The sequence below is a fragment of the Hemiscyllium ocellatum genome, chromosome 10 (genome assembly GCF_020745735.1).
Source record: "Hemiscyllium ocellatum isolate sHemOce1 chromosome 10, sHemOce1.pat.X.cur, whole genome shotgun sequence".
NCBI classification, from domain to species: Eukaryota; Metazoa; Chordata; class Chondrichthyes; order Orectolobiformes; family Hemiscylliidae; genus Hemiscyllium; species Hemiscyllium ocellatum.
This window is the reverse complement of record NC_083410.1, coordinates 109,842,794-109,860,359: the sequence shown is the minus strand read 5'-3', so window position 1 is coordinate 109,860,359 and position 17,566 is coordinate 109,842,794. Positions and strand designations below refer to the sequence as shown.

General features: G+C 45.4%; 1 protein-coding gene across 1 annotated transcript; it reads left to right on the top strand.

Annotated features, from left to right (window-relative positions):
- Positions 1 to 6,017: 6,017 nt before the first annotated feature.
- On the top strand, positions 6,018 to 17,522 carry pno1 (partner of NOB1 homolog). The gene is made up of 7 exons (XM_060831096.1): positions 6,018 to 6,272; positions 8,403 to 8,552; positions 10,258 to 10,341; positions 12,534 to 12,594; positions 13,341 to 13,458; positions 15,186 to 15,256; positions 17,290 to 17,522. The coding sequence occupies exons 1-7, from the start codon at positions 6,036 to 6,038 to the stop codon at positions 17,355 to 17,357; spliced, it is 789 nt and encodes a 262-aa protein (XP_060687079.1). The 5' UTR covers positions 6,018 to 6,035; the 3' UTR covers positions 17,358 to 17,522.
- Positions 17,523 to 17,566: the final 44 nt, after the last annotated feature.

Here is a 17,566-nt window from a genome sequence, read left to right as displayed (position 1 = left end):
TTAGTGGAGAGAGAACAAATTTCCTTCGTCCCCTTTCCACTCCACTGCTCTCAACTCACCCATTCGTAAGGGCTGGAAGAAAGTGAGGACTGCAGTTGTTCAGAGTTGGATAGTGTGTTGCTGGAAAAGCACAGCAGGTCAGGCAGCATCCGAGGAGCAGGAGTTCCAGATGAATAGCTTATGCTCGAAACGTCGACAGTGCTGTACCTCGGGATGCTGCCTGACCGGCTGTGCTCTTCCAGCACCACACTTTCCCATTTGTAAAGGCTGCCAAACCTCCAAGATTAGCCTGGAGTTCCCAGAAATTGCAAATCGACCTCCAGCAATAAAAGCAGAAAGTGCTGGAAAAACTCAGCAATTTTGGCAGCGTTTAGTGAAGAGAGAAACCGAGTTAAAGCTTCGAGTCCATCCTGCCTCGCACCCTCTTTGATTAGATATTTTCTACTGTGAGTTCACCTGAACTTTTCCTAAACTAAGGGAATTTTGGAAAATTGTCACCATCGCATTTATTATCTCATTAGCAATTTCATTTTAAGACCCTAAATTAAGTTATTCTGGACCTAAGGACTTGTCAGCCCACACCTTCCATCAGTTTGCTTCAAACCACTTACCTGGTGATGGTTATTCCATTATATTCCTTTCTCTCTTCAACCTCCTGATTAAGAGCTATTATTGGGATTTTTTAGGTAACTTCTATAGTGAAGACAAGCACTCGTTCCTTTCATCCAACATATCCTTATATATTTATTCTCTAGTGGGTCAAAGTTTATTTTACTTGAATAAAAGCAAAATACTGGAGAAGCTGGAAATCTGAAATAAAAATGGAAATTTTGGAGTAACTCCTCAGGTTCTGAGGAAGGGTCACTGCACCCAAAACATTATGAAGGGGTTCCAAGAGATCAATTGTGTTAGGGGACTCTCTAGTTCGAGGTACAGACAGATGTTTCTGTGGCCAGCAGCAAAAAATCAGAATGGTGTGTTGCTTCCCTGGTGCCAGAATCAAGGATGTCTCAGAGAGGGTGCAGAATGTTCTCAAGGGGGAGAGGGGCCAGTAGGAGGTCATTGTACACATTGGAAACAACAACACAGGAAGGGAGACGATTGAGATTGTGAAGGGAGATTACAGAGAGTTAGGCAGGAATTTGAAAAGGACGTACACAAGAGTAGTAATATCTGGATTACTCCTGATGCTACGAGCTACTGAGGGCAGGAATACGAGGATAGAGCAGATGAATGCATAGCTGAGGAGCTGGTGTAAGGGAGGAGGACTCACATCTTTGTATCATTGGAATCTCTTTTGGGGTAGAAGTGACAGGTACAAGAAGGATGGATTGCACCTAAATTGGAAGAGAACTTATATATTGGCAAGGAGATTTGCAAGAGCAGAGAGAATTAGGAGAATTTAACCTAGTAAGGTGGTGGGGTGGGACCCAGGGAGATAATGAGGAAAGAGATTGATCTGAGACTGGTACAGTTGAGAACAAAGGCGAGTCAAACAGTCAGGGCAGGCAGGGACAAGGTAGGACTAATAAATTAAACTGCATTTATTTCAATGCAAGGGGCCTAAAAGGGAAGGCAGATGAACTCAGGGCATGGTTAGGAACATGGGACTGGGATATCATAGCAATTACAGAAACATGGCTCAGGGATGGACAGGACTGGCAGCTTAATGTTCCAGGATACAAATGGAAGGACAGAAAGGGAGGCAAGAGAGGAGGGGGAGTGGCGTTTTTGATAAGGGACAGCATTACAACTGTGCTGAGGGAGGATATTCCCAGAAATACATCCAGGGAAGTTATTTGGGTGGAACTGAGAAATAAGAATGGAATGATCACATTATTGGGATAGTATTATAGACCCCCTAATAACCAGAGAGAAATTGAGAAACAAATTTGTAAGGAGATCTCAGTTATCTGTAAGAATAATAGGGTGGTTATAGCAAGGGATTTTAACTTTCCAAACATAGACTGGGACTGCCATAGGGTTAAGGGTTTAGATGGAGAAAAATTTGTTAAGTGTGTACAAGAAAATTTTCTGATTCAGTATGTGGTTGTACCTACTAGAAAAGATGCAAAACTTGACCTGCTCTTGGGAAATAAGGCAGGGCAGGTGACTAAGGTGTCAGTGGGGGAGCACTTTGGGGCCTGCAACCATAATTCTAGTAGTTTTTAAATAGTGATGGAAAAGGCTAGACCAGATCTAAAAGTTGAAGTTCTAAGTTGGACAAGGCCAATTTTGACAGTATTAGGCAAAAACTTTCAAAAACTAATTGGGGGCAGATTTCGCAGGTAAAGTGATGACTGGAAAATAGGAAGCCTTCAGAAATTAGATAATGAGAGTCCAGAGACAGTATATTCCTGTTAGGGTAAAAGGATAGATTGGTAGGTATAGGGAATGCTGGATGACTAAAGAAATTGAGGGTTTGGTTAAAAAAAAGGAAGCATATGTCAGGTATAGACAGGATACAGGTAGATAGGATAGTGAAGAAGGTGTTTGGTATGCTTTCCTTTCTTGGTCAGAGTATTGAGTACAGGAGTTGGGAGGTCATGTTGTGGCTGTACAGGACATTGGTTAGGCCACTGTTGGAATATTGCATGCAATTCTGGTCTCCTTCCTATTGAAAGATGTTGTGAAACTTGAAAGGGTTCAGAAAAGATTTTCAAGGATGTTGCCAGGGTTGGAGGATTTAAGGTATTGGGAGAGGTTGAATAGGCTGGGGCTATTTTCCCTGGAGCGTTGGAGGCTGAGGGGTAACCTTATAGAGGTTTACAAAATCATGAGGGGCATGGATAGGATAAATAGATAAAGTATTTTCCCTGGGGTGGGGGAGTCCAGAACGAGAGGGCATAGGTTTAGGGTGAGAGGAGAAAGATATAAAGAGACCTAAGGGGCAACGTTTTCATATAGAGGATGGTACATGTATGGAATGAGCTGCCAGAGGAAGTGGTGGAGGCTGGTACAATTGCAACATTTAAGAAGCATTTAGGTGGGTATATGAATAGGAAGGGTTTGGTGGGACATGGGCCTGGTGCTGTCAGGTTGGACTAGATTGGGTTGGAATATCTGGTCGGCATGGATGAGTTGGACCGAAGGGTCTGTTTCCATGCTGTACATCTCTATGACTCTATTGCTCTATTTGTGTATGCAAATACAGAAGTAACATATATTAACACAAAGGACACTGTTCTTAGTGTACAAAAATAATCTATCCTTCATTTGCAACTTTCTCATTGAAAGAAAGTGTTATAGAAATTGCCAATGCTCTCTGTGTTTCTCAATAACCTGACCAATCCAAATGTACATGTCTGATTTGTGGTTATTTGAGTAACTAGGATTAACAGTTATCAGTTTCTGCTGCATCTCTGTGTCAACCATGGCCCAACATATGAACACCCTTTGTTCATGCCATATAAATTGGCATTCCTTTTCCAAATTTGTTGTTGTGATATTTTAGTCCTGATCAGTACAAGGTAAAAGTGACAGGCCTGAAGAGTCCCCGGCCGTGCACTTAGATCCTGTTTGGACTGGCTGTTGGAGGTATTCAGTGACACCTTTAACCTCTCCCTCCTACAAGTCGAAGCTGTCATCTGCTTCAAGAAGACCACCATCACCCCAGTACCTCAGAAAGCACACACAACATGCCTTAATGACGACTGCTTCATAGTCATGAAGTGCTTTGAGAGTCTGGTCATGGCCCACATTAACTCAAGCCTCGATTCCCACAATTACCAACTGATGTAACAGGTCCACAGCAGATCCCATTTCCCTTGCCCTGCACTCATCCCCGGAACATCTAGACAACAAAGACGCCTACATCAGTCTCCTGCTTATTGATTATAGCTCTGCCTTCAACTCAATTATCCCCTCTGGACTGATCTCAAATTTCCGATACCTAGGTGTTGGCTCCACCCTCCACAACTGGATCCTGAGCTTCCTGAAGATGGACAACCACACCTCGTCCACAATAACCCTCAACACTGGAGCACCCCAAGAATGCATTCTCAGGCCCCTACTGTACTCCCTCTACACCCATGACCATGTTGCCAAATTTCAAATGAATGCCATCTCCAAGTTTGCTGATGACACCACCATGGTAACACAGATATCGAACAATGATGAGTCAAAAACAGCAGGAAGGAAATGCAGTGCTTGGTGGCATGGTGCAATGACAACAACTCTCAATGTCTGCAAAATAAAAGAACTGATCATTGACTTCAGGAAGAAAGGAGGTGAACAAGCCCCTATCTACATCAATGGAGCAGCAGTTGAGAGGGTTGAGAGTGTCAAGTTCCTTGGAGTGACAATTACTGAACAACCTGTCCTCAATTTCCCACATAGATGTGATAGTCAAGAAGGCCTCTCCTTCCTCAGGCAGCTCAGCAAATTCAGCTTTGTCCACAAGGACCATCACCAACTTTTACAGATGCACCATAGAGACAAGAATGTCTGAGTACATAATGGCCTGGTACAGCAACTGCTCTTCCAGGATTGTAAGAAACTGCAAAAGGTTGTGTGCACAGCCCAGGCCATCACAAAAGTCAATCTTTCATCCATGGACTCCGTTTATATTTCACGCTGCCACACAAATGCTGCCAACATTATCAAAGTTCCCTTCCACCCAGGTAATGTTTTCTACAACCTCTTCCATCAAGCAGAAAATGTGCACCAAATGGTTCAAGAACAGCTTCTTCCCTGCTGTTATTAGGCTGATGAATGGACTCTCTATCTTCAAATAATGTTGATTTTGTTAATGTTGACCTTACTTCGCACACCTCCTGCGCAGAGTAACCTCTATGCCTCACTCTGTTGAAGTATCCTATGATCTGTATGTCCTTGCTTACTATGATCTGCCTGTACTTCTTGCAAACAAAGCTTTTCACTGTACTTAGGTACATGTGACAATAAATCAAATCAAAATACTTTATGCCTATTTTAGATCAATGTTTGAATTCTGTACTATCAAACAATCATGGAAACACTACATTAGATTTATTTGTGATTTTATTTTCTTCTCTTTAACAGACATAAAAACATAGAAATTTAGGTGAAGTGATATTTGACTGAATGAACAGCCTTTTTATCTGACAGAGAATCATCATCCAATTTGGTAATCAGTGTTTATATTTTCTGATTGATAGTGCAGCATAAGGATGGATGTATAGTTGGACTAATGGCTTCAAAGAAGTTCAGAGAAGTTTTGCTAAGATGTTACCCAAAATAGAGAGATTGCTGATGAACAAATGCAAAATAGCTTGAGACTCTACTCATTCAGTTTAGAAGAATAGGAGGTGGTCTCTTGAAACATATGTGATTCGTAATGACCTTGACAGGGTAAATGCTGGGAGGATGTTCCTCCTCACTGGAAAGTGCAGGACCAGATCACTCCCTCATCACCCCACTCTCATCACTCTAACTCCCTAATCTGCTCCCCATGCCTCATATGCACTACTCCCACCCCTCTCTTATGCCCCATCTCCCTCATCTACCTCCCAATCCCAACATCTTTCCCAGTTTCTTCGTCTGCCCTGCCCCATCACTCCCCCTCAACTATTCTACTTCCCACACCTCCTCAATTCGCCCCAACCCCGTCATCTGCAGAATAAAGAAATGCCAAGTTAAGACAAATGAGGAAAAATTTCTTCACTCAGAGGCTTGTGAGACTTTGGAACTCCTTGCCACAGAGAGATATGGGGGCAGAGTCATTGTGTATATTTAGGGCCGAGACAGATGGATTCTTCATCAGTCGGGGAATCACAGTTTACGGAGAAAGGGCGGAAAGTAGACGTGAGGAATGTTGGATGTGCCATGATGCAATTGAATAGTAGTACAGGCTTGAGGGGCCGAACGTCCATTCCTATTCTTATTTCTTACGGCATTATGAAGCCTTTAGGGTGCACGTGTTGCAGACAGCACGTGCCAGAGGGGCCTTGACTGCAATGACGTCACGCTGAATACGGTCTATTCGCGGCAATGGGAGAGGAATCAGGCGAGTGGTGCGGCCAGCCCTGGGCCGGGGTCTTTCAGGAGTAGCTGTCATGGCGGCTGAGCTGGCGATTCGGGACATGGAGACAGGTCGGGAGCCGGGCTCAGACCCAACCCCAACCCCAACCCCAACCCCAACCCCAGTCAAAGATAAAGACTCGGAGTTCCTCAGTGTCGCGAAGAGGCGGGGGAAGTGTAAGAGGAAGATGGAGCCGGGAGCGGGCAGTATGGAGGCGGAGGAGCCGAGAAAGAGGCCTCAGTTCCCCGCTGTCTCCGGACACCAGCTGGTGGTGAGAGGGGGGAGGGGGGAGTGTGAATGTGGTTCGATCACCCCCCCCCACACCCCACACCCCCCACACCCACACCCCCCCCACACCCACACCCACACCCCACACCCCCACCCACACCCACACCCACACCCACACCCACACCCCCCCCCCACACCCACACCCCACACCCACACCCCCCCACACCCACACCCCACACCCACACCCCCACCCACACCCCCACCCACACCCACACCCCACACCCACACCCCCACACCCCACACACCCACACCCCACACCCACACCCCCACACCCCACACCCCCACCCACACCCCACACCCCCACCCCACACCCACACCCCCACACCCCACACCCACACCCCACACCCACACCCCACACCCACACCCCCACACCCACACCCCCCCACACCCACACCCCACACCCACACCCCACACCCACACCCCACACCCACACCCCACACCCACACCCCACACCCACACCCCACACCCACACCCCACACCCACACCCCACACCCACACCCCACACCCCACACCCACACCCCACACCCACACCCCACACCCACACCCCCACACCCACACCCCCCCACACCCACACCCCACACCCACACCCCCCCACACCCCCACCCCCCCCACACCCCACACCCCACACCCCACACCCCCCACCCCCACACCCCACACCCCACACCCCCACCCCCCCCACACCCCACACCCCACACCCCCACCCCCCCCACACCCCACACCCCCACCCACACCCCACACCCCACACCCACACCCACCCACACCCCACACCCACACCCCACACCCCACACCCACACCCCACACCCCACACCCCCACCCCCCCCCACACCCCACACCCCACACCCCCCCACACCCACACCCCACACCCCACACCCCACACACCCCCCACACCCCACACCCCACACCCCACACCCCCCACCCCCACACCCCACACCCCACACCCCCACCCCCCCCACACCCCACACCCCCACCCCCCCCCCACACCCCACACCCCACACCCCCCCACACCCACACCCCACACCCCACACCCCCACCCCCCCCCCACCCCACACCCCACACCCCACACCCCCACCCACACCCCACCCCCCCACCCACACCCCACCCCCACCCACACCCCACACCCCACACCCACACCCCACACCCCACACCCCACACCCACACCCCCCACCCACACCACACACCCTCACAGACCACCCACAACACCCACCCACACCCCACCCCCACACCACCCACCCACACAACCCACCCACACCCCACACCCACACCCCACACCCACACCCCACACCCACACCCCACACCCCACACCCCACACCCCACACCCCACACCCCACACCCCACACCCCACACCCCCACACCCCACACCCCCACCCCCCCCACACCCCACACCCACACCCCCCCCCCACACCCACACCCCACACCCACACCCCCCCCACACCCACACCCCCCCACACCCACACCCCCCCACACCCACACCCCCCCACACCCACACCCCCCCCCACACCCCACACCCCCCCCCACACCCACACCCACACCCCACACCCACACCCCCCCCCACACCCCACACCCACACCCCCCCCCACACCCCCCCCCCACACCCCCCCCACACCCCCACACCCCCACACCCCACCCCACACCCCCACCCCCACACACCCCCACCCCACACCCCCACCCCACACCCCCACCCCACACCCCCACCCCACACCCCCACCCCACACCCCCCACCCCACACCCCCCACCCCACACCCCCACCCCCCCACCCCACCCCCCCACCCCACCCCCCCACCCCACCCCCCCACCCCACCCCCCCACCCCACACCCCCCCCCGCACCCCCACCCCCTCCACCACCCCCCCCGCACCCCTCCACCACCCCCCCCGCACCCCTCCACCACCCCCCCATCCCCGCACCCCCCACAGCATCCCCCTTCCTGCATCCCACACCATCTCCCTTCCCGCACCCCCCCACCCAACCACACCACCCCCACACCCCTCCCACCACGACACCCTGACACCCCCACGACGCCCCCACATACTGCTCCCCACACCTGCTCTCCCTCCACATGTGCTTTTCCCCCCCCCCCCCCCCAACACCCTGAGTGATATCCATTTTTCTTTTAGGATGGCAAGGATGAAATTCGCAAAGTTGCTGTACCTGCACACAGATATACACCTTTGAAAGAAAACTGGTTGAAAATCTTCACCCCAATTGTTGAACACTTGCAGCTCCAAGTGAGATTTAACCTGAAAACCAGAAATGTTGAAATCAAGGTAATTATACTGGGAACTGTACTTACATTTTATTTCCTTTTGTATCAGTGACATGAAGGGCAGTACCAGGTCCTGATTTAGGTGTTTTGTTCAGGGCAGGGGCTAGAATGGATCCATTTCCTTTCTATAAACCTGGTTTTGCATAGATAGTTTTTCTATAACAGAATGGATTCACTGAAACAGACCATTTGGCTCATCTTAACAGCACATCTAAGAGCAGCGCACCTCAGCTTTTTCCCGGTAGCCGTCCATATTACTTAAAGTAATTATCCTGTGCTGTTTTGAAAGTCACAGTTAAATTAATTTCTGTCACATCTGAGCAATGTATTCTAGAACCAAACCACTCACCTTGGTTTTAAGACCAGAATCTAATTCTTAATGTTAAAGGATTTCTAATGTAAATTATTTATAAATGCACTCCTGTCCTTTGCAGTATAACTGACTCACTTTTAGGACCAGAGGGCTTAGTGTTTGATAAGGAAGAATTTCTTGAGATTTGAGTCCTTGGAACTCCTTGTCACAGAACTGTGGGGGCTGAGTCCTTATTTATGTTTAAGGTTGTGATAGATTAGCGATTTTTGGGAAGATTTGTAGCTCAGGTTGAGGTTCTGGATGTAAGTTTGCTCACTGAGCTGGAAAGTTTGTTTTCCAATGTTTTGTCATATAAGGTAACGCGTCAGTGCTATGTTCTGCTTTCTATTTGTGTTTTGATTTTCTTTGGGCGGGTGATGTCATTTCTGGTCCTTTTTTCTCAGAGCAAGGTAGTTCGGGTCCAAATCCATACTTTGATTGAGACAACACATCCATCCTAGGACAAACCAAACACACACAAGATTTCATTGAAGCATGGCATTCCAACCAGCACTCAACAAACATTGATTTTGACCCCATCTGCCTTCCTCTGAGAAAAAGGCTAGAAATGAGATCAACCACCCAAAGAAACCTAAACACAAATCAAAAGCAGGATATCCACTAGCACTTCACTGAAGGCTCACTGATGTGACCTCGTATGGTGACAAAATGTCAGAAAACACACCTTCCAGCTCAGCGAGCAAGCTTCCATCCAACTCAAATAGATTCTTGGTCATTTGGGGAACCAAAGGTTATGTGGAAAATACCGGAAAGTGGCCGTGAAGAATGTCAGATCAACCATCTACCTATTGAATGGTGGAGCAGTCCCGAGGGACTGATGGTCACTCCTGCTCTTCTTTCTTATGCTGTTAAGGGAAATTGTATTACAGCTGCTTTGAATTGAGCAGAGACCTAGTCTGTCTCCTCATGTGGTTTAATCAGTTTCACTATGGATCCAGCCGCCTGGGCTGATTCCAGGTGGTAGTGTGTCATACATTCAAGTCTGGTTTGGTTTGGTTTTGGTCAATGGTACATGATAACTTTTGAACAGATGATGTCATAACCTTTACAAAAGCATCACATGACAAATGCTGGGAACATTAAATTAAAAGCATGCTCAGTAAATCTTGCATCATCTTTGGAGAAGAATGGACTGTATGCCTGTGCAGATTCTGGCAGAAATGTCACATTCTTTCGCTCCACAAATTTTCTCTGATCTACTATTTATCATTTTCTGCTGTTTTGTAATCTTTGATCTGTGCTTGTTTTGATATTGTTCATTAAGATACTAGCGAACCTGAGTGCTTGACATCCATAGCTGTTCTGTTAAAGTATTTGTGCAATTCTTTGCCAGACTTGTAAAGAGACACAAGATATAGGTGCGTTGACGAAGGCTGCAGACTTTGTAAAGGCTTTTGTTCTTGGATTCCAAGTGGAGGTGAGTTAATGCACTGAGGGTGGTTAATGCTAAATATCTTGCGGTGAAGTAACATGTAATCCTCTTCAATTACCAGTAAATACCAATGTTTTAAAACAGTACTTGGTTAGAATAGAGGTTGAATGTTCTTCAGTCAGAAGAAGCGATGGTCTCATGGTGTTACCACTGGACTCGTAATCCAGAACCCCAGCAGTTGAGTTCTGAGGGTATGCATTTAAGTCTGACTATGGTAGATTGTTACTGAATTTAAACGTCACTATCTGGCTTAAGAAGCTAATGGCTCCCATGTAACCACTGTTGAGTGTCATTAAAAAGTTCCTCGTTTACTAATGCCTCTTAAGGAGGGTATGTATAAATATGAACCACAGCAGTGTGGTTGACTCTTAACTGTCCTCAAAGCATAAATAGTCAGTACCATCGACATCCCACCAGAACTAATTTTATCGAACTTATCCAAACCTTGCATTGATCAGTTATCTGAACGAAATACTCCTCGCCCGTGGTGTTCAGACAATTAAGGTTGCCCTGTATTTGGCCTTCGTGCCATTATAGTTTACTTATCCTTTAAAGTACCGAGGTTTGTTGAAATTCTATAATGATCAATCACATTGACATGGGGGTGGCACAGTGGCTTAGTGGTTAGCACTGCTGCCTCAGAGTCAGGGACCCGGGTTTGATTCCAGCTGTGGGTGATGTCTGTGCATTCTCTCCATGTCTGTGTGGGTTTCCCCTGGGTGCTGCGGTTTCTTCCCACAGTCCAAAGATGTGCAGGTTAGGTGGACTGGCCATGCTAAAAGTGTGTGGGTTAGGTGCATTAGTCAGGGGAAACATAGAGTAATAGGGTAGGGGAATAGGTCTGGGTGGGTTACTCTTCAGAGCATTAGTGTGGACTTGTTGGGCCAAGTGGCCTGTTTCCACACTAGGAATTCTGTAACACGAGGTGTCATATTAGTAATTGATCTGCATCTGCAATGAGAAGCAGAAGGGAACAGTTAAGAATTGTGAAGGTCTAGACATCTAAACTTAAGGAAAGCCTTATAAAGATATAATTCAGGATTTTTTGTGAAACTAAAAGTTCTAATGGTGCAGTTTGACATTTATCCACAAAATTGAACTCTTAACAGGAAATGGTTTAATGCATTCCTGATGAAGGGCTTATGCTCGAAACGTTGAATTCCCTATTCCTGAGATGCTGCCTGGCCTGCTGTGCTTTGACCAGCAACACATTTTCAGCTGTGATCTCCAGCATCTGCAGACCTCATTTTTTACTTAATGCATTCTTTGTCTAGCAGAATGCAAAACAAGGTTTCATGTTTATTCCATCTTGGGGGGAGATGGTGGCAAACTGGCAATGCCAGTTGACTAGCACAAGGGAATGCGATATGTTCAGATCCTACCACAGCAGTGGGGGGAGTTTAAATTCAGTTAATTAAGAATATGAAACTACTCTTGCTAATGGTGACATTGACTATTGCCATCAGTTGTTGCAACAATCTATCTGGTTTATTAATGATACTGGTCACTCCAAGCCTGCAAGTGATATAACTGTGGAGGTGGGTTTCAGTAGCAGTAGAGATAATGTCACTCAGATCCACAACAAAGTAGTTAAGAGTTAACCACACTGTTGAAAGACCATCATAAATGGGCAGTAACTACAGGCCTAGCCAGTGATACTCAGATCCCATGAAAGAATGAAGACACAAATCTATAGTGTACTAGAACACTACGGGTGGCACGGTGGCACAGTGGTTAGCACTGCTGCCTCACAGCGCCAGGGACCTGGGTTCAATTCCCACCTCAGGCGACTGACTGTGTGGAGTTTGCACGTTCTCCCCGTGTCTGCGTGGGTTTCCTCCGGGTGCTCCGGTTTCCTCCCACAGTCCAAAGATGTGTGGGTCAGGTGAATTGGCCATGCTAAATTGCCCATAGTGTTAGGTAAGGGGTAAATGTAGGGGTAGGGGTATGGGTGGGTTGCGCTTCGGCGGGTCGGTGTGGACTTGTTGGGCCGAAGGGCCTGTTTCCACACTGTAAGTAATCTAATCTAAACAGAGCCATTGAATCTTGTACAAGTGGAATAGGCAAATAGAATCTTGATTTAGCATCTTAGTCAGGAAATTCATTCTTTAGCAACGCATTTTTTAATTTTTAAACTTGTAATGCATAAAATTCATTTATTTTATCTATTTATATAGGATGCCTTAGCATTAATTCGGTTGGATGACCTATTCCTAGAAACATTTGACATTACAGATGGTGAGTTTATTATGGCTGTTGTTTCATCGATATCAAAATTGATTTTGACTGTGATAAAGTTATAGCTTGTTAACTTTGTTCTGTCAGGCATTGCTGGAACTCCATTATATATTTATATTAACATCCCAAAAGGTTCAAGGGTATAAATAGTCATAAATTGACTTACAAAGAAATTTTGGAGGGCTAGAAGTGGGTTTAGGAAAGACCTTAAAATAATGAAAGATGTGGAGAAGTATGTGGTGGGAGGCGATTGATTTGATGCTCAAAGTTGCAATTGGGTGAAGAATTGTTGGCGCTGGAGGCTATTTTGAAGGAATGCAGTTTTTTTGGATGTACTGGGGGATGCAAGGAGCCAATTGTAAGGCTGAAAGAGCTTTGCGAGGCTGTATTGCATAGTCATGAAAATGAGGAACATCTTTTAAATTAAAATTGATGGGAAAAGTTTGGTTTTTAAATGAATGATTTTTAGATAATTTGAAGTGTACAGAGGACAGCAGACTAGGGTCACTCAAATCTGGAAGTGACAAATGTATAGAGATGTGTTTTAGTAGCAGTTCAGCTCAACAAGCAATACTACCAATGGAAGATGGAATTTGTTTTATGACAGTTGGGGGAAATCTTGGGAAGCCTAACTCACTTTCAAATAGGAATAATCAATTCTCAACATCTAAACTTTTTATCTGGTGATGCATTAAGTTTGAAAGTATAAATAGAGACAACAATTCAGACTTGATTTCTTCCTCCAGTGAAACCATTAAAAGGTGACCACCTTTCCAGGGCGATAGGACGAATAGCTGGCAAAGGAGGAAAAACTAAATTTACAATAGAGAATGTAACAAGAACAAGAATAGTTCTTGCTGACTCGTAAGTATACAATCATCTTGCTTTTTAATTTTCTCTGTGTGGAATTAGCATTAAAAGCTAAAACATCAAGTACAATAAACGTTTTATTAACCAGCACCTATGTGACCAATTGATCAAGTCCTCATATTTGATGTAAAAACACACTAATAGAAACCTAATGCAGGGTAGACACATCGCTGTTGGGCTTTATTTGCAACATAAATCACTTAGATAATGCATCTGTGCCGGCAGAGCCTTCAATTGACTACTCAGACATTGCAGAGGTTGCAATACTACAGTAAACATTTGGTATTTCAGGTGTATAATTTTTGCTGGTTTATTGAGGGTGCCAGTTAAAACCAGGTTTGCTGTACCATTTCCTTCAAATGTTCTTACTGCTGAAATCAAGTGATGATGTAACGTGTTTTGTCTTAGCTAGGAGACAATCCTGCATTTTGGATTGTGATGAATCACCTCTGGAAAATGCATAATAAGCAATTACAAGTATTTCAATTTTGTTGGAGAGCATCTAATCTTCCTGTGGATTTCTGTTGTACCTTGGCCAAGTTAAGAAATCCATAGTAGCACACTGGTTGAAATATAAGAATGTTAGCATTGTGATGTTGGAAGCTAATCAAAACTAGTCTTCAACTTGCCAATTGTGCAAATTCCACTATTTTCACAAGCAAAAGAAGGGACATGCCCAAGGTTACTACAGGAGGTGAGGGAAGAGATTGCTGCGCCTTTGGCGATGATCTTTGACAGGAAAATTTGGCTGTCTGAATACAGAATTGGCTGGCCCACAGACAGGGAGGTAGTAGATGGAAAGTATTCAGCCTGGAGCTCTGTGACCAGTGGTGTTCCACAGGATTCTGTTCCGGGATCTCTGCTCTTTGTGATTTTTATAAATGATTTGGATGGGTTAGTAAGTTTGCTGATGACATGAAAGTTGGTGGAGTCGTGGAGGACTGTTGTAGGATGCAAAACTGGACTGATAAGTGGCAGATGGAGTTCAACCTGGAAAGGTGTGAAGTGATTCATTTTGGAAGGTCAAATTTGAATAGAGTTAAAGGCAAGATTCTTGGCAGTATGGAGGAATAGATGGATCTTGGAGTCCATATCGATAGATCCCTCAAGGTTGCCACCCAAGTTGATAGGGATGTTAAGAAGGCATATGGTACTTTGGCTTTCATTAGCAGGGAGTTGAGTTTCAGAGCCGTGAGGTTATGCTGCAGCTGTACAGGCACATAAATGATAGTAAAATGAAAGGTATATAGGTTAGTTTGATCTTAGAGTAGGATACAAAATTGGAACAATAATCAAGGGCTTGTACTGTGCTATGAAACATCCTTTTTAAAAATGTACACCACATCCAATTTGGATATGCAAGAATAAGGACTGAAGTATTGCATTTGATACTACAATACAGTAATGCTACAGACTATAAGGAAGTGTAAATATGTCACTGAAGAATAGACAATATATTTCAATGCTGGTTTCTTGGAAGTGCGATCCAACAGTTTGTTTTTCTCTGGTCCTTCAAGAATATTCCATTTTTATCTGAAGACTTCTTACGTGAGACAGTGGTTTGAAATATACTACATGCTTTTTGTTCTTATTAGCAACCCTCATTCACTTTTTTTTTAAAAAAGTAGAATGCTAGATATAGCTGGAGACTAATATGTTGAGTTGAACATTTTCTGACTTCCAAGAAGTATGATGTGTTGTGTGAATTATTGTTTTAATAGGAAAGTCCACATCCTTGGTTCTTTTCAGAATATTAAGATGGCTCGGACAGCAATCTGCAACCTTATCCTAGGTATGGTAGTGATCTTAATCTGCAAGCATTTGGAAATGAGCGTCGAATGCATGGAATTCCCTTTACTGCTGAACAGGATGTTACTTTTTAAACAATTTGAAAAAAAAATTTATTTCCTGGTGCACTATCAAATTCTAAAGTGTCTGTCTTTGTGTTTTGCTTTGATCAAGTTGACTACTGGGCCATAACTGGAATACACTAGTTTCTCAAAGCCTCTAATATCTTTAGAAAAAAAGTTCATTTGTAGGGTGAATAAGTGTTCCCAGTTGTCAAGGCTATGGAGGCCAGGTCATTGAGTGTATATTTAAGACAGATAGATACTCAAGGAAAAAGTGGGAGAATGGAGTAGAGAAACAAATCAGCCACGAGTGAATGGCACAGCAGACTTGATGGGTATATGGCCTAATTTCTGCACTTATATAAGAATGAAAACCTGAATATTCTGAGCAAAGTTATCAGTAAAAGCAGAATAGCTTTTTGCTGGGAAACCAAATTCATATTAGCAACTCCTTTGCTGCCTAGCCTTATTCCAGTAAGACTATACATGGAGTTTATCCAGTATGACTCATCAATAGTCATAGGTGAGATGCCAGAAGACTGGAGGTTGACTAATGTGGTGCCACTGTTTAGGAAAGGTGGTAAGGACTAGCCAGGGAACTACAGACTGGTGAGCCTGATGTTGGAGGGAATCCTGAGGGACAGGATGTACATGTATTTGGAAAGGCAAGGACTGATTTAGGGATAGTCAACATGGCTTTGTGTGTGGGAAATCACAAGTCTCACAAACTTGTTACTTCAAAAAAAAAATTGATGTGATCTATATGGACTTCAGTAAGGTGTTTGACAAAGTTCCCCATGGGAGACTGGTTAGCAAGGTTAGATCTCATGGAATATGGAGAAGAGCCATTTGGTTACAGAACTGGCTCAAAGGTAGAAGACAGAGGGTGGTGGAGGGTTGTTTTTCAGACTGGAGGCCTGTGACCAGTGGAATGCTAAAAGGATTGGTGCTGGGTCCACTAGTTTTCACTATATAAATGTGCATAAGAGGTATAGTTAGTAAATTTGCAGATGACAGCAAAGAAGGTTACCTCCAATTACAATGGGATCTTGATCAGATGGGCCAATGGGCTGATATGGCAAATGAGGTGCTGCATTTTGGGAAAGCAAATCTTAGCAGGATTCATACTTAAAAAGGTCCAAGGCAGTGTTGCTGAAGAAAGACCTTGAAAGTGAAGGTGACATGTTTTCCTTTAATGGTCAGAGTACAGGAGTCATGGTGCAGCTGTATAGGACATTGGTTAGACCACTGTTGGAATATTGCATGCAATTCTGGTCTCCTTCCTAGTGGAAGGATGTTGTGAAACTTGAAAGGGTTCAGAAAAGATTTGCAAGGATGTTGCCAGGGTTGGAGGAATGGAGCTACAGGGAGAGGCTGAACAGGTGACCTCAGGTTTACAAAATAATGAAGGGTATGGATAGGATAAATAAACAAAGTCTTTTCCCTGGGGTGGGGGAGTCCAGAACTAGCTGGCATAGGTCTCATCTTTTCCCCTCCCCCTAAATCTAAGAGGCAACTTTTTCATGCAGAGGGTGGGATAGGCTGGTACAATTGCAATATTTAAGACATTTGGATGGGTATATAAATAGGAAGGGTTGAGGGATGTGGGCCAGGTGCTAGCAGGTGGGATTAGATTGGGTTAGGATATCTTTATGGCATGGACAAGTTGGATCTGTTTCCATGGTGTATAGCTCAGCAACTGAGTAATACCTGCCGGAGTTATTTCCTTAGAACATTTTTTTTGCCTTGCTTTCTCATCCTCCCTAGTTCTTAAATATAACACTTTTTTCAGCTGAGCATGGGCCTTTAAGTGTTGTTATCTTTTAGGTCTTGCTTTTAACTCATACCAAGCAGTTAGGTTCAGGTTCACTTCGGTAAAACATCTTTACTTAATGTGAATGCCAACACTTAGTTACAATGACAGATTTTATATTCAATCCTGTCTGATTTAATCTAATCTTATTTTTAATTACAGGAAGCCCTCCATCTAAAGTTTATGGCAATATCCGAGCAGTGGCAAACAGAGCAGCAGAACGTTTCTAATTATGCAATGTGTGCGCAGTGATCTCAATGCACAACAAATTTCAGGAACTGGTTTGGGAGTATTTTTCTCTAATACCTATTTATTTTACGGAATATTTTCCCTTTGTGTACTGGCATTTACAAATTAGGATTGAACAGAAATAAACTGTTCTACTTTGCACAGCTTGTTATGTTACCATGATTTTTTGTAGGTAATTAAGCCGTTATTT